General features: G+C 45.3%; 1 protein-coding gene across 5 annotated transcripts in view; it reads right to left on the reverse strand.

Annotated features, from left to right (window-relative positions):
- The window catches only part of mapk10 (mitogen-activated protein kinase 10), a 150,057-nt gene that overhangs the window by 49,769 nt on the left and 79,790 nt on the right, over window positions 1-20,498 (reverse strand). For all 5 annotated transcript variants that reach the window (XM_065007616.1, XM_065007615.1, XM_065007618.1 and 2 more), the window contains exons 4-8: window positions 17,247-17,376; window positions 14,699-14,757; window positions 12,592-12,730; window positions 11,734-11,899; window positions 9,755-9,826 (exon numbers count right to left, since the gene is read on the reverse strand). In XM_065007616.1, coding sequence (XP_064863688.1) covers window positions 9,755-9,826; window positions 11,734-11,899; window positions 12,592-12,730; window positions 14,699-14,757; window positions 17,247-17,376 — 566 coding nt within the window. The remainder of the gene's footprint in view (window positions 1-9,754; window positions 9,827-11,733; window positions 11,900-12,591; window positions 12,731-14,698; window positions 14,758-17,246; window positions 17,377-20,498) is intronic.

Here is a 20,498-nt window from a genome sequence, read left to right on the forward strand (position 1 = left end):
TAAACTGTTCCCCAGTCCTGGCTTAAGATAAAATGCATGTACATGTGCGCTTATGGTGGGTTTTAAAACTAGCAGATTGGAACGTCCCAAAGTTCTTTCTGGGTTCTATACAATATACTTTATCAATATGAAGGCAGAAGAAGGGGTCCTGTAGAATGTTCCAGAGGCTAGTTGGTGTCATTTTGTGTTAAAGATGGCTGTTTTATTTTATTATTATAAGAGTTCTGGTAATATTTCCATTACATTTACTACAAATGGCAAATAAACTTGAATGTTGATTTTGAATGATGAGCACTATTTTAGGATAGGAACAGAGGGGTAAGGATGGTGTGTGTGTATTTGTATGTAGGTGAATAGGAGGTGGCCAAGCTGAGGAAGGGGGGGGGGGTGATGGCGGAGATGGTTGAGTCTTTGTTCTCTCCATCTCCCAACGTTCTCAGAGGGGGTGGTAGAGGATGTCTGCCAGCCAGCCAGGACATCCAGAAACACATGAGCTCATCCTGCTGGAACGCCGGCTTCATTTCCTCTTTGTCTACATCCCACTTTGGGAATCTCATCTACACCATGCTGTGAAATGAGAAGCTTGGGGACCTTTTCATTCATTCCCTCAAATTATTCTACACGGATGTTTAGCTCGTCTAATTTGATTAAAACAATTTGCTGAAATGTATTCTAAAACCTTTCCATATAGCTACGTATCTTAATTTGTGTTTTAAAAGAAAGCATTTACTTTTTTATACTGACAATCCCCGTTAAATATTATCAGTATCCCCCTCATCTTGAATTTACGCTATTTTCAAAATGTTCGTCTCAATGACAGCCCTGATGCTGTATGTTGTAGCCTGTAAAGACTGGAACAAAGCCAGAACGAGGCAGGTGTGAAATCGCAAGCTAGTTAGCGGTGGTGCGCTAGTAGCAGATCTATGGAGCGCGTTGTATCATTAGCCCCGTTTAAACCTGGCGCTAACATGCATCCTTGGTCCTGATCTGAACCACATTCTGATTGTGCCCAGATTTTCAGATATATATCTACAAGTGGTATTAAAATGCGTTTATTATCCCTCCACTGTGTCTGCATTGTGACCAAATGTCCCTGTCCTTCCCCGTATGCAAATTATTTGACAGATATTCTTCTAAAATATTAGTGATTTCTTTTAAAACACATATTGATGTCAAAAGTCAATGGCGCCAGCTGCCAATGATTTTAAAAGGCAGAATAATGATGGTTTATATGTTTTTACTGTCCAGGTCCATCTACACTTGTGAGAAATCCAGACATAATGCGTGCCTGACTACTACCAGAGGTGGTCAGGAAGATCTGATCACAATCAGATTCCAACGTGTCTTTTGATCATCTACACCCGTCTACAAATGTAGGCACAATCAGGATGTGGACACAATCAGGAAAAAGGAGGCTATTGTGTTAATACTAGTTATAGTCTATAGAATGAGGCAAGGATTCGGTCGGTGCCTGAGAACAGCACTGTCCCTATTATCTAAAGGTTCTATAGGGCCTATACTGTATGCCGCTAGCCATTGAACCCTATTTGGTTCTTCACAACGCCATTTCTTCTAGCAGTGTGCAGTATAGTGTTGATGATTTGTTCCAGAAGTGAGGCAAGGATACGGTCGGTGCCTGGGAACAGCACTGTCCCTCTTATCACCTCTCCAAAGATGCAGCCCACAGACCACATGTCCACTGCAGCCAGACACAGTCCCATACCAGTCACTCAGCATGTATGACACATGACATTACAAACCAGTGGAGGCTGCTGAGGGGAGGACGGCTCATGATAATGGCTGGAACGGAGCAAATGGAATGGCGTCAAACCATGTGTTTGATGTATTTGATACCATTCCACCAATTCTGCTTCAGCCATTACCACAAGTCCGTCCTCCCCAATTAAGGCGCCACCAACCTCCTGTGATACTAACTCCATCCACCACACACTGCGCCCAGACATACAACATGACACATGCCTGTTTTCTAAAGCCCTGTAGGTAAAGCCACTCTCTAGTGGATATGAATAGCTTCGTTCCAAAATGCTATATCCAGCAATTTTTCACATTTGTGTTTTTTTCATCAGAAATGAATGCTTATGGTTAGAATCATGTGTGTGTAAAATATTACTTTTCTCAGATTTTTTATTAATAGATGATAGATGTGTGTTAAAATAGTTTTTTTTTTTCTGGCGAAGTGCTATATTTCCATTGTTTAGCTGGAATGGAATGTTCGTATAGTCCCAGTCGGTATTAGATAGAACGTCGAGGACCCGCCCGCCTGTGGGGAAAACAACATGCGGTTACCTAGGTTACCCCATTGGCTCACAGCAAAAACTTGACCTTTGTAGCAGTCAACGGTTATGAAAACTATTTACGTGTTTCTAAGTAGTGAGAACGCTAGGGAGCAGGCAGTGTTGAAAATTAATCTTTAGACTTGTTGTACTTTTATTTATTGTAGTTATGTAATTGACTAAAACAGGCAGACAACAAGAAAATTGTGTTTGACAAAGGTCAAGTTTTTTGCTCGATGTGAGTGTGTGCTAGCTAGCTACCAACCAGAACATTAAGCTAGCCAAGACCAACAACACAAACAAATGGACTATACAGCTACAAGTAGTGAGTGGAGTTATAAACAGACTGTACTAAACAGGTTAAATGTCCTACCTGTGATTAAATGTTTTCTGCACACATACAGTGCCTTGCGAAAGTATTCGGCCCCCTTGAACTTTGCGACCTTTTGCCACATTTCAGGCTTCAAACATAAAGATATAAAACTGTATTTTTTTGTGAAGAATCAACAACAAGTGGGACACAATCATGAAGTGGAACGACATTTATTGGATATTTCAAACTTTTTTAACAAATCAAAAACTGAAAAATTGGGCGTGCAAAATTATTCAGCCCCCTTAAGTTAATACTTTGTAGCGCCACCTTTTGCTGCGATTACAGCTGTAAGTCGTTTGGGATATGTCTCTATCAGTTTTGCACATCGAGAGACTGACATTTTTTCCCATTCCTCCTTGCAAAACAGCTCGAGCTCAGTGAGGTTGGATGGAGAGCATTTGTGAACAGCAGTTTTCAGTTCTTTCCACAGATTCTCGATTGGATTCAGGTCTGGACTTTGACATGGCCATTCTAACACCTGTATATGTTTATTTTTGAACCATTCCATTGTAGATTTTGCTTTATGTTTTGGATCATTGTCTTGTTGGAAGACAAATCTCCGTCCCAGTCTCAGGTCTTTTGCAGACTCCATCAGGTTTTCTTCCAGAATGGTCCTGTATTTGGCTCCATCCATCTTCCCATCAATTTTAACCATCTTCCCTGTCCCTGCTGAAGAAAAGCAGGCCCAAACCATGATGCTGCCACCACCATGTTTGACAGTGGGGATGGTGTGTTCAGGGTGATGAGCTGTGTTACATAACGTTTTGCATTGTTGCCAAAAAGTTCAATTTTGGTTACATCTGACCAGAGCACCTTCTTCCACATGTTTGGTGTGTCTCCCAGGTGGCTTGTGGCAAACTTTAAACGACACTTTTTATGGATATCTTTAAGAAATGGCTTTCTTCTTGCCACTCTTCCATAAAGGCCAGATTTGTGCAATATACGACTGATTGTTGTCCTATGGACAGAGTCTCCCACCTCAGCTGTAGATCTCTGCAGTTCATCCAGAGTGATCATGGGCCTCTTGGCTGCATCTCTGATCAGTCTTCTCCTTGTATGAGCTGAAAGTTTAGAGGGACGGCCAGGTCTTGGTAGATTTGCAGTGGTCTGATACTCCTTGGGATGTTTAAAGCTTAAATGTCGTTCCACTTCATGATTGTGTCCCACTTGTTGTTGATTCTTCACAAAAAAATACAGTTTTATATCTTTATGTTTGAAGCCTGAAATGTGGCAAAAGGTCGCAAAGTTCAAGGGGGCCGAATACTTTCGCAAGGCACTGTATCTACGTGCTTGGACAATGGCTCCCCATGTGTCCCAATCTCCCATGTTGAATAGCCTGAAGTCACAGGGCACTTCTCACAGGCTCTATTTCCCCATGTGTCCCAATCTCCCATGTTGAATAGCCTGAAGCCACAGGGCACTTCTCACAGGCTCTATTTCCCCATGTGTCCCAATTTCCCATGTTGAATAGCCTGAAGTCACAGGGCACTTCTCACAGGCTCTATTTCCCCATGTGTCCCAATCTCCCATGTTGAATAGCCTGAAGTCACAGGGCACTTCTCACAGGCTCTATTTCCCCATGTGTCCCAATCTCCCATGTTGAATAGCCTGAAGTCACAGGACACTTCTCACAGGCTCTATTTCCCCATGTGTCCCAATCTCCCATGTTGAATAGCCTGAAGTCACAGGGCACATCTCACAGGCTCTATTTCCCCATGTGTCCCAATCTCCCATGTTGAATAGCCTGAAGTCACAGGGCACTTCTCACAGGCTCTATTTCCCCATGTGTCCCAATCTCCCATGTTGAATTGCCTGAAGTCACAGGGCACTTCTCACAGGCTCTATTTCCCCATGTGGGTCAATTGCGAACCGTAGGTCGGGATTTTTGACCTGGTTACATTGAACAACACAGCGGCTTTTCGGCATGTTTGGTTATTTCTGTATAACAAAAAAACAAATCGACAACGAAGTTGTCTCTTTTACAATTGGGGTCAATGTCCGAGGGGGATTCCATATTATTACGTCAATATCAACTCAGACTATCCTGTACATTTGACTGTGATGACTATCCTGTACATTTGACTGTGATGACTATCCTGTACATTTGACTGTGATGACTATCCTGTACATTTGACTGTGATGACTATCCTGTACATTTGACTGTGATATGTGGTGGTCTCACCTACCGATCTTAAGATGAATGAACTAACTGTAAGTTGCTCTGGATAAAAGCATCTGCTAAATGACTAAAATGTCAAATCGTACTGATTAATTTTAATTCTTTTTTTTTCTTTTTTTATTGATGTCACAAATGCATCATTTTATACAGTTTTTTTTGTCACATTTGACTGTGTGAAACCTAGCAGTACTATTTATTTATCTGAGAGTGATATACTGTAGAGTTTCGAAAACAAAACATGATTATTTGTCTCTCTGAAATTAAAGTGCATCCCATAATTAGGGAGTGAAAAAACACGGCAACCTCTTTCATAAGTTCTTTAAACAATAAAAGAATAACATTTCTGATAATGGATATATATCATTTTGGAATGAAACCTTTCATATGTTCTAGGTTGGTAAAATCCACTGTAAAAGCAACTTACATGTTTCACTCTGCTGGCATTTTGATTAGCATTGACTACCTTAAGATAATGACACAATGGACTTAGAATATATTGTGGATTCCCACAGTGTATACAACACGTACCAGGCAGACACACTCACCACCAGAAATATATCAATTAAGAAAAGCATAAATATTCTGAGTGAGGAATGTCTCATTCTGCCAAAGAGGTCCCGGAATAAAGAGGTTGAATACAGGTTGGATAATTACTTTCTTGGTAAGAACGTACATTAAGCAATTTGTTAATATTACACTTTTCAGAGAGGTTAATTAATGTATTAGATGGTGAATTAATATTACACTTTTCAGAGAGGTTAATTAATGTATTAGATGGTGAATTAATAATACAATTATGGAAATATTAGAGTTATAATGTTAATAATAATAATAATGTCAAGTTAGTTAGAGTCACTAGAGCTACAACAGCCCAGTACCTAACAGAGGAGGACAGCCCAGTACCTAACAGGAGGACAGGCCAGTACCTAACAGAGGAGGACAGGTCAGTACCTAACAGAGGAGGACAGGCCAGTACCTAACAGGAGGACAGCCCAGTACCTAACAGGAGGACAGGTCAGTACCTAACAGGAGGACAGCCCAGTACCTAACAGGAGGACAGGCCAGTACCTAACAGAGGAGGACAGCCCAGTACGTAACAGAGGAGGACAGGTCAGTACCTAACAGAGGAGGACAGGCCAGTACCTAACAGAGGAGGACAGGCCAGTACCTAACAGAGGAGGACAGCCCAGTACCTAACAGGAGGACAGGCCATTACCTAACAGGAGGAGGACAGCCCAGTACCTAACAGAGGAGGACAGGCCAGTACCTAACAGAGGAGGACAGCCCAGTACCTAACAGGAGGACAGGCCAGTACCTAACAGAGGAGGACAGGTCAGTACCTAACAGAGGAGGACAGGCCAGTACCTAACAGGAGGACAGCCCAGTACCTAACAGGAGGACAGGTCAGTACCTAACAGGAGGACAGCCCAGTACCTAACAGGAGGACAGGCCAGTACCTAACAGAGGAGGACAGCCCAGTACGTAACAGAGGAGGACAGGTCAGTACCTAACAGAGGAGGACAGCCCAGTACCTAACAGGAGGACAGGCCAGTACCTAACAGAGGAGGACAGCCCAGTACCTAACAGGAGGACAGGCCAGTACCTAACAGGAGGACAGGCCAGTACCTAACAAGAGGACAGGCCAGTACCTAACAGGAGGACAGCCCAGTACCTAACAGGAGGACAGGCCAGTACCTAACAGGAGGACAGGCCAGTACCTAACAGGAGGACAGCCCAGTACCTAACAGGAGGACAGGCCAGTACCTAACAGGAGGACAGCCCAGTACCTAACAGGAGGACAGGCCAGTACCTAACAGAGGAGGACAGCCCAGTACCTAACAGGAGGACAGGCCAGTACCTAACAAACAGGAGGACAGGCCAGTACCTAACAGAGGAGGACAGGCCAGTACCTAACAGAGGAGGACAGGCCAGTACCTAACAGGAGGACAGGCCAGTACCTAACAGAGGAGGACAGCCCAGTACCTAACAGGAGGACAGGCCAGTACCTAACAGAGGAGGACAGGTCAGTACCTAACAGATGAGGACAGGCCAGTACCTAACAGGAGGACAGCCCAGTACCTAACAGGAGGACAGGTCAGTACCTAACAGGAGGACAGCCCAGTACCTAACAGGAGGACAGGCCAGTACCTAACAGAGGAGGACAGCCCAGTACGTAACAGAGGAGGACAGGTCAGTACCTAACAGGAGGACAGGTCAGTACCTAACAGAGGAGGACAGCCCAGTACGTAACAGAGGAGGACAGGTCAGTACCTAACAGAGGAGGACAGGCCAGTACCTAACAGAGGAGGACAGGCCAGTACCTAACAGAGGAGGACAGCCCAGTACCTAACAGGAGGACAGGCCAGTACCTAACAGGAGGAGGACAGCCCAGTACCTAACAGAGGAGGACAGGCCAGTACCTAACAGAGGAGGACAGCCCAGTACCTAACAGGAGGACAGGCCAGTACCTAACAGAGGAGGACAGCCCAGTACCTAACAGGAGGACAGGCCAGTACCTAACAGGAGGACAGGCCAGTACCTAACAGGAGGACAGGCCAGTACCTAACAGGAGGACAGGCCAGTACCTAACAGGAGGACAGCCCAGTACCTAACAGGAGGACAGGCCAGTACCTAACAGGAGGACAGGCCAGTACCTAACAGGAGGACAGCCCAGTACCTAACAGGAGGACAGGCCAGTACCTAACAGGAGGACAGCCCAGTACCTAACAGGAGGACAGGCCAGTACCTAACAGAGGAGGACAGCCCAGTACCTAACAGGAGGATAGGCCAGTACCTAACAAACAGGAGGACAGGCCAGTACCTAACAGAGGAGGACAGGCCAGTACCTAACAGAGGAGGACAGGCCAGTACCTAACAGGAGGACAGGCCAGTACCTAACAGAGGAGGACAGCCCAGTACCTAACAGGAGGACAGGCCAGTACCTAACAGAGGAGGACAGGTCAGTACCTAACAGAGGAGGACAGGCCAGTACCTAACAGGAGGACAGCCCAGTACCTAACAGGAGGACAGGTCAGTACCTAACAGGAGGACAGCCCAGTACCTAACAGGAGGACAGGCCAGTACCTAACAGAGGAGGACAGGTCAGTAGCTAACAGAGGAGGACAGGTCAGTACCTAACAGGAGGACAGCCCAGTACCTAACAGAGGAGGACAGGTCAGTAGCTAACAGAGGAGGACAGGCCAGTACCTAACAGGAGGACAGGTCAGTACCTAACAGAGGAGGACAGCCCAGTACCTAACAGGAGGACAGCCCAGTACCTAACAGAGGAGGACAGCCCAGTACCTAACAGGAGGACAGCCCAGTACCTAACAGAAGAGGACAGGCCAGTACCTAACAGAGGAGGACAGGCCAGTACCTAACAGGAGGACAGGCCAGTATCTAACAGGAGGACAGCCCAGTACCTAACAGGAGGACAGCCCAGTACCTAACAGAGGAGGACAGGCCAGTACCTAACAGAGGAGGACAGGCCAGTACCTAACAGAGGAGGACAGGTCAGTACCTAACAGGAGGACAGGTCAGTACCTAACAGAGGAGGACAGGCCAGTACCTAACAGAGGAGGACAGCCCAGTACCTAACAGAGGAGGACAGGCCAGTACCTAACAGGAGGACAGCCCAGTACCTAACAGAGGAGGACAGGCCAGTACCTAACAGAGGAGGACAGGTCAGTACCTAACAGGAGGACAGGTCAGTACCTAACAGGAGGACAGGCCAGTACCTAACAGAGGAGGACAGGCCAGTACCTAACAGAGGAGGACAGGCCAGTACCTAACAGAGGAGGACAGGTCAGTACTTAACAGAGGAGGACAGGCCAGTACCTAACAGGAGGACAGGTCAGTACCTAACAGAGGAGGACAGCCCAGTACCTAACAGGAGGACAGGTCAGTACCTAACAGGAGGACAGGTCAGTACCTAACAGGAGGACAGGTCAGTACCTAACAGAGGAGGACAGCCCAGTACCTAACAGGAGGACAGCCCAGTACCTAACATAGGAGGACAGCCCAGTACCTAACAGGAGGACAGCCCAGTACCTAACAGAGGAGGACAGGCCAGTACCTAACAGAGGAGGACAGGCCAGTACCTAACAGGAGGACAGGCCAGTATCTAACAGGAGGACAGCCCAGTACCTAACAGAGGAGGACAGGCCAGTACCTAACAGAGGAGGACAGGCCAGTACCTAACAGGAGGACAGCCCAGTACCTAACAGAGGAGGACAGGTCAGTACCTAACAGGAGGACAGGTCAGTACCTAACAGAGGAGGACAGGCCAGTACCTAACAGAGGAGGACAGCCCAGTACCTAACAGGAGGAGGACAGGCCAGTACCTAACAGAGGAGGACAGCCCAGTACCTAACAGGAGGAGGACAGGTCAGTACCTAACAGGAGGACAGCCCAGTACCTAACAGGAGGAGGACAGGCCAGTACCTAACAGAGGAGGACAGCCCAGTACCTAACAGAGGAGGACAGGCCAGTACCTAACAGATGGGGACAGGACAGGTATCGATTCATCTTCAGAGTCTGAGAAGAATCATCAGAAAATATATGTATAAAGAATTGGGCCAATGATAGGATTTGATGTACGTACTCTACTTCCTTTATTTTGATACAAATCACTTATTAAATACCTGTTTATCCAAATTTTACAGGCACAAATCTTAGACCGGGATTCAAAGAATGGCATATTAAAGCACAGTAACAGACTATTATGGATCATTTACGCTTGCGCATCGTTTACCACGAAAGCGATCTCTGCGAATGTTGGGGGAAATAGCCTTTAAAATATGTATTGTCAGCAGCATAGTGCACTGCGCAATAGCAGATTGGATTGAGTGCTGGCCTTTTATCAAGATCAACTGACAATATGTATATTATCTTAGTAAGTAAGGATACAGTCCCGGCCAGGGAACAGAATTTTGTGACGCACCATTTCTCCCATAATGCACCCCACCGACCATATATCCACTGCAGGTACAGAGACAGAGAGTGAGAGATAAGTCAGAGGTTAGCATTAGAAAAGAAAAACCGTAGGTTCTTTCTCAGTTCCTCTTTCCCAGCATCCTCTCTCCTCGCCTCTTTATCAAAACGTATTAGACGTGAAGATCCAAGGTCCCTCCCCTCTGAACCCTCCCCTCGGAACCCTCCCCTAGGTCCCTCCCCACGGAACCCTCCCCTAGGTCCCTCCCCTCGGATCCCTCCCCACGGAATCCTCCCCTAGGTCCCTCCCCTCGGAACCCTCCCCTAGGTCCCTCCCCTCGGATCCCTCCCCACGGAATCCTCCCCTAGGTCCCTCCCCTCGGAACCCTCCCCACGGAATCCTCCCCTAGGTCCCTCCCCTCGGAACCCTCCCCACGGAATCCTCCCCTAGGTCCCTCCCCTCGGATCCCTCCCCCGTAATCCTCCCTAGGTCCCTTCCCTCGGATCCCTCCCCACGGAATCCTCCCCTAGGTCCCTCCCCTCGGAACCCTCCCCTAGGTCCCTCCCCTCGGAACCCTCCCCACGGAATCCTCCCTAGGTCCCTCCCCTCGGATCCCTCCCCACGGAATCCTCCCTAGGTCCCTCCCCTTGGAACCCTCCCTAGGTCCCTCCCCTCGGAAACCTCCCTAGGTCCCTCCCCATGGAATCCTCCCCTAGGTCCCTCGCCTCGGAACCCTCCCCTAGGTCCCTCCCCTCGGAAACCCCCCCTATGTCCCTCCCCTCGGAACCCTCCCTTAGGTCGCCCCCTCAGAACCCTACGCTAGGTCCCTCCCCTCGGAACCCTCGCCTAGGTCCCTCCCCTCGGAACCCTCCCCTAGGTCCCTCCCCACGGAATCCTCCCCTAGGTCCCTCCCCTCGGAACCCTCCCCTAGGTCCCTCCCCTTGGAACCCTCCCCTAGGTCCCTCCCCTCGGAACCCTCCCCTAGGTCCCTCCCCATGGAATCCTCCCCTAGGTCCCTCGCCTCGGAACCCTACCCTATGTCCCTCCCCTCGGAACCCTCCCTTAGGTCGCCCCCTCAGAACCCTACGCTAGGTCCCTCCCCTCGGAACCCTCCCCTAGGTCCCTCCCCTCGGAACCCTCAAGTTCTCCTCCAATGCGTTTTGAGAAGGTGTCAAGGATAGGATACATCAAATATGTGAGAAATCAAGGAAAGAGGAATTGAGAAAGAGATGTTGTTGACAGAGAGCGTGGGAAACAGAGTGATTTGAAAGAGGCGGTTGGTTATTCAGACTATAATTAGTCAGAGACGTAGCACGCAGACAAATTACTATTCCATTAATGAAGAGAGAGAGAGAAGAAGTCAGTCTCTTGGGGCTTGGCTGGTGGCAGGAAATCCATGGCCTCACCTCCCGGCCTCTCACCCTACAGGCCTCCGTCTAGTAGTGTATTCATGAGCGTAGAGCCAAGGTTACCCACTCACCACTGCTTGTGGTTTATTTAAGCATGTATTTACTCCATGATGTGGAGAGGCTGTCAGAGGCCCCTGCTGTCTACAGACCACTGACTGTAGACGTATTCTGACTTAAGGTCATAAAGAAGAGGTTACACTACCACACCTGAGGACTCCGTGGGTTAGTTAAAGTATTAGAACACATCTTAAAGTATTAGAACAAATCTTACAGTATTAGAACACATCTTAAAGTATTAGAACACATCTTAAAGTATTAGAACAAATCTTACAGTATTAGAACACATCTTAAAGTATTAGAACAAATCTTACAGTATTAGAACACATCTTAAAGTATTAGAACAAATCTTACAGTATTAGAACACATCTTAAAGTATTAGAACACATCTTACAGTATTAGAACACATCTTAAAGTATTAGAACACATCCCAGCAGTAGCATGTTACAGTGTCAGAACACCAGAACCTCCTCTAGAACCTTTCTTACCGTTCTCTTTGTACCCCATGCCCAGGATGACCTCTGGGGCTCTGTAGTACCGCGTCACCACGTACGGGGTCATCATGAAGCTGGTGCCTGCAGTCCTAGCCAAGCCAAAGTCCAGGATCTTCAGAGTACAATCAGATTTCACCACTATATTGCTAGGTTTCAGGTCCTTTGGGGAAAGCAACAACAAGAGATGAGGGTTACTGAGGTAAAACTTTAACAGGTGGTGCTAGCTACTATAGTATGTTTAAATGTCCACAGATGGCATATCCCAGCAGGCAGAAGCAGTTGCAACGATGTCATTTAACCCAAACGACCCTGGGCCAATTGTACGTCGCCCCATGGGTCTATCGGTCACGGCCGGCTGCGACAGAGCCTAGACTCGAACCAAGACCTCTCGTGCCACAGCTAGCCTTAGACCCCTGCACCACTTGGGAGTCATAGAATTTGATGCCACACACACACACACACACACACACACACACACACACACACACACACACACACACACACACACACACACACACATTCACACACACACACACACACACACACACACACACACACACAGAGAGAGGCCATCTTACCCTGTGAATGATGCCCGTAGGAGTGCAGGTGTTTGATGCCACACACACACACACACACACAGAGAGAGGCCATCTCACCCTGTGAATGATGCCCGTGGGAGTGCAGGTGTTTGATGCCACACACACACACACACACACACACACACACACACATACACACACACAGAGAGGCCATCTCACCCTGTGAATGATGCCCGTAGGAGTGCAGGTGTTTGATGCCACACACACATACACACACACACACACACACACACACAGAGAGAGGCCATCTCACCCTGTGAATGATGCCCGCGGAGTGCAGGTGTTTGATTCCACACAGCATCTGGTAGAGCAGGTAAGACATTCTCTCATGGTCCAGCTCCATCTGGATCACCTGGCACAGGTTGGCATCCATCAGCTCCATGCACAGGTACCTGACAGAGTGACACTGTTAGTAAGAAGAGACGTGGGGTACCGTGGTGATGGATCTACTTCGGGCCAGACAGATCTAAAAGTTAGTGCTCCAAAACAGATAGACATGTTTTCACAACTAGTAGTAAACACCCTGAGTTGGCATTTGAATATGGCGGGAAAGTAGTGAAATAATATCCAGAATGAAGAAGAGGTCTGAGAAATAGGCCTACATGACCTTTAAACCCAAGAGGCTCTAGTTTAATCTATCATTCTGCCTCTCACTCCTTTCTCTTCTACTCCTCCGTCTCATCTCTTCTCAACACAATGGACACCACTGTGCAGTGCCAGAGCATCAATGGGATTCTACATGGTCTTTGTATGAAGGCCGGGGCTGCGAATACAGAGTTTCCCTTCTGGAGACTTTTTCTCAAAGATAAGCATCTGGATCACTTTTCTGCACAAGCGTGTCTTTACTCGGCCTCTTATTTAATTGACCCTTTATATAACTAGACAAGTCAGTTAAGAACAAATTGTTCTTTACAATGACGGCCTACCCCCCCGGCCAAACCCTCCCCTAACTCAGATGACACTGGGCCAATTGTGCACCGCCACTATGGGTGGTCCCGATCACGGCCAGTTGTGACACAGTCTGGGAACGAACCAGGATCTGTCCTGATGCCTCTAGCACTGCAATGCGGTGCCTTAGACCACTGTGCCACTCACTCAGGAGACCCTTCTGAAACATGGTGATGTAGCCTGTGTCTCAGCCTCATATTTCTGAACAGCTCAAATAAAAACATTCAAGGCTATTGTGAAGGCTAGAACCTTCTCTGTCTGTTGTAATGGATATTGCAGTGGCACAAGCAGAATGCAGGCCCTTACACGTTGTATTGGAGCAAAAACAATCATCTTTTTTTTGTGATGATGTAGGCTAATCTTTATAGTTGCTGCCATATCGTAGCCAGAGTTGCTGAAAAATAACACTACTACTTTGACTGTCTGCCTCCTGCTTAGCCAATGTTTGCAATGATAATTAAAAAACAACATTAAATCGCTAATTAGGCTACGTTGCGTGTGTGTGTCTTGCTTGTGTTTGATATGCTGCCTAGATACTTGTGTGTAACTCCTCATTGAGTTTTGCATTGGGAGTTCGTACGAACATGTTGATCAGTTCTTCTGTGTACAACATGAAGTTCGTAGGCTACACCAGACAATGGCGTTCATTGGTGAACAAGGAGGGGCAGCAGCTACATTAAAACAGATCTGACACATGGGCACAAACAACCTGTATATTTAGACACGAAAAATACGGTTTCCGGAAAATCCAGAACCGCAGCCACTCCATTGATTCATGGCCGTCATCGTGTTCGTTACCAAATTTTTAAAAATCTCATCTCAATATCCTGGTGTGACCCGTGTGAAATGGCTAGCTGGTGAGCGCTGTGCGCGCTTGTAGCGTTTCAAACGGTGACGTCATTCGCTCGGAGACCTTGACGTAGTTGTTTCCCTTCCTCTGATCTTCAAGCTTTTGTGATGCGAACGGTAACGATGTTTCTTGACGTATTTTGAGGTAGTAGGTTATTTTGCAATAAATTTCATGTAATTACCTAGAATTCTACATGTATTCATACATTTCAGATTCATAAAATCTATTTGCACATTTTTCAGATTTTTCAGACGAGCATGGTGCAATCCATTTACTGCAGTATCAGCAGTCTACAAATTCATTCATCGGTCAGTACAAAGAGAGACAGAACCCGAAGGCTTCACATTACACTTCTCTACCACCTTCACAGACTTCAGTCTCACTGCTTCTTTTCTCCAAACGAATAAGTCTTGAAGGTACGTAACACTTGTGCTTGTCTGTTGTTAAATCAGCGTAATACGTCACATTAAAAGTCAGATTAAATGAAAATATAGGTTTTCCCTGCATTCTCTCTGATCTCACAGTTGTTCATTTTTCCTCTGAAAAGTTAATCGGCACTTACACATCCTGGAAGTCTTCTAATGATTTCTGTGGTGTGAAAACATTTAATAAACTGATGATCTGAAAGACAGGGACAAACAGAGAGAGTCTCAGGTTAACGTTCCAGTCTATTGTACAGTAAGCTACAACATTAACAGCTATTTACATTTCAAATTCTTATGTCTTCAAGCCATATTTGTTTTTTTTATATAGCTTCATAATGATGCAGCGCCACACTGCAGTGACTGGGAGGTTCAAGAAAAAAGGGAATTCCTATGGACAAAGGCAAAATAAAAACAAAGGCAAAAATCCTGACTGGTTGCGTCACTTCCTGGTACGGAAAATTGCTCGGCCTCCGACCGCAAGGCACTAAAAAGGGTAGTGTTATAGCCTCACTACTGTATATAGGCTCTCTACTGTATATAGCCTCTCTACTGTTATAGCCCCTCTACTTTATATAGCCTCTCTACTGTATATAGCCTCTCTACTGTATATAGCCTCTCTACTGTATATAGCCTCTCTACTGTATATAGCCTCGCTACTGTTATAGCCTCACTACTGTATATAGCCTCTCTACTGTTATAGCCCCTCTACTGTATATAGCCTCTCTACTGTATATAGCCTCTCTACTGTATATAGCCTCTCTACTATATATAGCATCGCTACAGTATATAGTCTCACTACTGTATATAGCCTCTACTGAATATAGCCTCTCTACTGTATATAGTCTCTCTACTGTATATAGCCTCTACTGAATATAGCCTCTCTACTGTATATAGTCTCTTTACTGTATATAGCCTCTCTACTGTATATAGCCTCACTACTGTATATAGCCTCACTACTGTATATAACCTCTCTACTGTATATAGCCTCTCTACTGTTATAGCCCCTCTACTGTATATAGCCTCTCTACTGTATATAGCCTCTCTACTGTATATAGCCTCTCTACTGTTATAGCCTCACTACTGTATATAGCCTCTCTACTGTATATAGCCTCTCTACTGTATATAGCCTCTCTACTGTATATAGCCTCGCTACTGTATATAGTCTCACTACTGTATATAGCCTCTACTGAATATAGTCTCTCTACTGTTATAGCCTCACTGCTGTATATAGCCTCACTACTGTATATAGCCTCTCTACTGTATATAACCTCTCTACTGTATATAACCTCTCTACTGTATATAACCTCTCTACTGTATATAGCCTCTCTACTGTATATAACCTCTCTACTGTATATAGCCTCTCTACTGTATATAGCCTCTCTACTGTATATAGCCTCTCTACTGTATATAACCTCTCTACTGTATATAGCCTCTCTACTGTATATAGCCTCTCTACTGTATATAACCTCTCTACTGTATATAGCCTCTCTACTGTATATAGCCTCTCTACTGTATATAGTCTCACTACTGTATATAGCCTCACTACTGTATATAGTCTCACTACTGTATATAGCCTCTCTACTGTATATAGTCTCTCTACTGTATATAGTCTCACTACTGTATATAGCCTCACTACTGTATATAGCCTCACTACTGTATATAGCCTCACTACTGTATATGGCCTCGCTACTGTATATAGGCTCACTACTGTATATAGCCTCTACTGAATATAGCCTCTCTACTGTATATAGTCTCTCTACTGTATATAGCCTCTACTGAATATAGTCTCTCTACTGTATATAGTCTCTCTACTGTATATAGCCCCTCTACTGTATATAGCCTCTCTACTGTATATAGTCTCTCTACTGTTATAGCCTCACTACTGAATATAGCCTCTCTACTGTATATACATTTACATTTAAGTCATTTAGCAGACGCTCTTATCCAGAGCGACTTACAAATTGGTGCATTCACCTTATGACATCCAGTGGAGCATATAGTCTCTCTACTGTTATAGCCTCACTACTGTATATAGCCTCACTACTGTATATAGCCTCTCTACTGAATATAGCCTCACTACTGTATATAACCTCTACTGAATATAGCCTCTCTACTGTATATAACCTCTCTACTGAATATAGCCTCACTACTGTATATAACCTCTACTGAATATAGCCTCTCTACTGTATATAACCTCTCTACTGTATATAGCCTCTCTACTGTATATAGCCTCTCTACTGTATATAGCCTCTCTACTGTATATAACCTCTCTACTGTATATAGCCTCTCTACTGTATATAACCTCTCTACTGTATATAGCCTCTCTACTGTATATAGTCTCACTACTGTATATAGCCTCACTACTGTATATAGTCTCACTACTGTATATAGCCTCACTACTGTATATAGCCTCTCTACTGTATATAGCCTCGCTACTGTATATAGCCTCTCTACTGTATATAGCCTCTCTACTGTATATAGACTCTCTACTGTATATAGCCTCTCTACTGTATATAGCCTCTCTACTGTATATAGCCTCGCTACTGTATATAGTCTCTCTACTGTATATAGCCTCTCTACTGTATATAGCCTCTCTACTGTATATAGCCTCTCTACTGTATATAGCCTGTCTTTTTACTGTTGTTCTTGTTACTTGCTTAAACGAGACATAACATTGTAACTCACGTTTTTGTGATTGACACATTTCATGAGCACCAGTTCCCTGTAGGCCCTCTTGGCATGGGTCTGGTTCTGAAAGGGTCTGCTGAGCTTCTTGATGGCCACGTTCCTGTCGAGGACCGAATCGGACCCGGCACTGCAGAGAGCACAGCGGAATACACAGGATTACAACTATGTCGTTGTGAATCGCCATGCTCCAAGGGGCTTTGTTTGTTCTACAGTAGCTGTTCTATTTGTATGTGAGAAAACAGGTTGTTTACAGTAAGAAAACAGGTCATCTACAGTAAGAAAACAGGTGATCTACAGTAAGAAAACAGGTTGTTTACAGTAAGAAAACAGGTCATCTACAGTAAGAAAACAGGTCATCTACAGTAAGAAAACAGGTCATCTACAGTAAGAAAACAGGTCATCTATAGTGAGAAAACAGGTCATCTACAGTAAGAAAACAGGTCATCTACAGTAAGAAAACAGGTAATCTATAGTGAGAAAACAGGTCATCTACAGTAAGAAAACAGGTCATCTATAGTGAGAAAACAGGTCATCTATAGTGAGAAAACAGGTCATCTACAGTGAGAAAACAGGTCATCTATAGTGAGAAAACAGGTCATCTACAGTGAGAAAACAGGTCATCTATAGTGAGAAAACAGGTCATCTACAGTGAGAAAACAGGTCATCTACAGTAAGAAAACAGGTCATCTACAGTAAGAAAACAGGTCATCTACAGTAAGAAAACAGGTCATCTACAGTAAGAAAACAGGTCATCTACAGTAAGAAAACAGGTCATCTATAGTGAGAAAACAGGTCATCTACAGTAAGAAAACAGGTCATCTACAGTAAGAAAACAGGTCATCTACAGTAAGAAAACAGGTAATCTACAGTAAGAGGGCCTCCCAAGTGGCACAGCGGTCTAAGGCACTGCATTGCAGTGCTTGCTGTGTCTCTACAGATCCTGGCTCAAATATAAACTGCTGCTAATCACTGCCGCTAATTCCAAAATGACTGATACACTGTGTTCACAAAAGCGTTCAAAGAAATGGAGATTAGCAACATTGTTTCAGGATGTTAAAAGTGGGCGCATGGTGAGCTGCTGGTCAGATTTGCCAGCGCCACATGTTAGTGGAGATTTGGATGTGAGATTGAGATTGGACATTGTCTACCATAACTGTGTTGAGAGGTCGCGTGTAGCCTGCACATATAGTCAACAATTACATTTATAGAAGCCATGCAATTAGCCCGAGGCATGTGCTCTATTAGCAACTGTGTGTTAAATAAATATGGTAGTCTGCTAGCATTGTGACGACTGGTCTAATGTATGAATGAAGCCAGAGAGTTGATAGGTCACACGGGCATTTGTTTTGGTTTTTTGGCATCTGGGCTAATTTACCCTTCTATTGCTCAGCATATCCTCTCACCAGTTATGATACAGTATGTAGAGGGATTATTAGGAAAGCTATTGTCTTCTTTTTGAAATGGCATTGAAATGAAATGGTAGGAGAACCCGTCACACACAGCTCTTTCAATTTATGGCCTAAGGCAGGCCACACCAACACACACCAACACACACACACTAAGCGTTGATGATTGATCATGCAGGTAGCAGAGCAGAGGAAGCCGCGGTCATCAGGCCCAATGACAGCGCTCCCATTGGTCCCCTCTAAGGGATCAGTAATGTTTTCTAGCCCTGACAGCTAATGACAGCTGCTATGCTAATACATTGCAATGCGCTGCAGAACATACTCACACACCCACACACACACACACACACACACACACACACACTAAGCGTTGATGATTGATCATGCAGGTAGCAGAGCAGAGGAAGCCGAGGAGAAACCAGACTTAGACATTGAACATCATTTAACAGTTTAATTTCACGTCACGCTGTTCATAGAAATCATTTATTATCATTTACGGGTTTCTCGCCATTGTCCAGGAAAACGAGAAAACGAGAATGGTGTTTGGGTGACAAATCTCTGAAATCTCAGTAACCCAGTTCCCGCTGTTAAAACCTAATCCAGAACAGACGAAGGGTAGCCTAGTGGTTAGAGAGTTGGGCTGACAATCCCCGAGCTGTGATTTTACAATCATTACATTCAGCTGCAACTCACTGTATCCCAAATGGCATCCTATTCCCTATACGCGAGTGTACAAAACATTAACAACGCCTGCTCTTTCCATGACATAGACTGACCAGGTGAATCCAGGTGAAATCTATGATCCCTTATTGATGTCACTTGTTAAATCCACTTCAATCAGTGCAGATGAAGGAAAGGAGACCGGTTAAAGAAGGATTTTTAAGCCTTGAGACAATTGAGACATGGATTGTGTTTGTGTGCCATTCAGAGGGTGAATGGGCAAGACAACAGATTTAAATGCCTTTGAACGGGGTATGGTAATAAGTGCCAGGCGCACCGGTTTGAGTCAAGGAGTGCAACGCTGCTGGGTTTTTCACACTCAACGGTTTCCCGCGTTGTATCAAGAATGACCCATCACCCAAAGAACATCCAGCCAACTTCACACCAACTGTAGGAAGCATTGGAGTCAACATGGACCAGCATCCCTGTGGAATGTTTTCGACACCTTATAGAGTCCATGCCCCGACGAATTGAGGCTGTTCTGAGGGAAAAGGGGGGAGGGGGTTGCAACCCAATATTAGGAAGATGTCCTTAATATTTTGTACACAGTGTATAGTGCACTACATTTGACCAGAGCCTTATAAAGTAGTGCACTGTACATGCATAAGGTATAGGGTGCCAGTGGGGATACAGCCATGCTGTTCTGAAACAGGTTATTCAGTGGGGATACAGCCATGCTGTTCTGAGACAGGCTATTCAGTGGGGATACAGCCATGCTGTTCTGAGACAGGCTATTCAGTGGGGATACAACCATGCTGTTCTGAGACAGGTTATTCAGTGGGGATACAGCCATGCTGTTCTGAGACAGGTTATTCAGTTGAGGATACAGCCATGCTGTTCTGAGACAGGTTATTCAGTTGAGGATACAGCCATGCTGTTCTGAGACAGGTTATTCAGTTGAGGATACAGCCATGCTGTTCTGAGACAGGTTATTCAGTGGGGATACAACCATGCTGTTCTGAGACAGGTTATTCAGTGGGGGTACAACCATGCTGTTCAGGCTATTCAGCAGTAAACAATTGGCCCATTATAAAAAGCTTATGTTAGCTAGGTATACATTTCTAGTACGGACATCTGTTGACTTTCACAGCCAGGTGGCATATTGACTCTCACAGCCAGGTGG

Source organism: Oncorhynchus nerka, linkage group LG22 (assembly GCF_034236695.1).
Source record: "Oncorhynchus nerka isolate Pitt River linkage group LG22, Oner_Uvic_2.0, whole genome shotgun sequence".
In the NCBI taxonomy this organism is placed as follows: Eukaryota; Metazoa; Chordata; class Actinopteri; order Salmoniformes; family Salmonidae; genus Oncorhynchus; species Oncorhynchus nerka.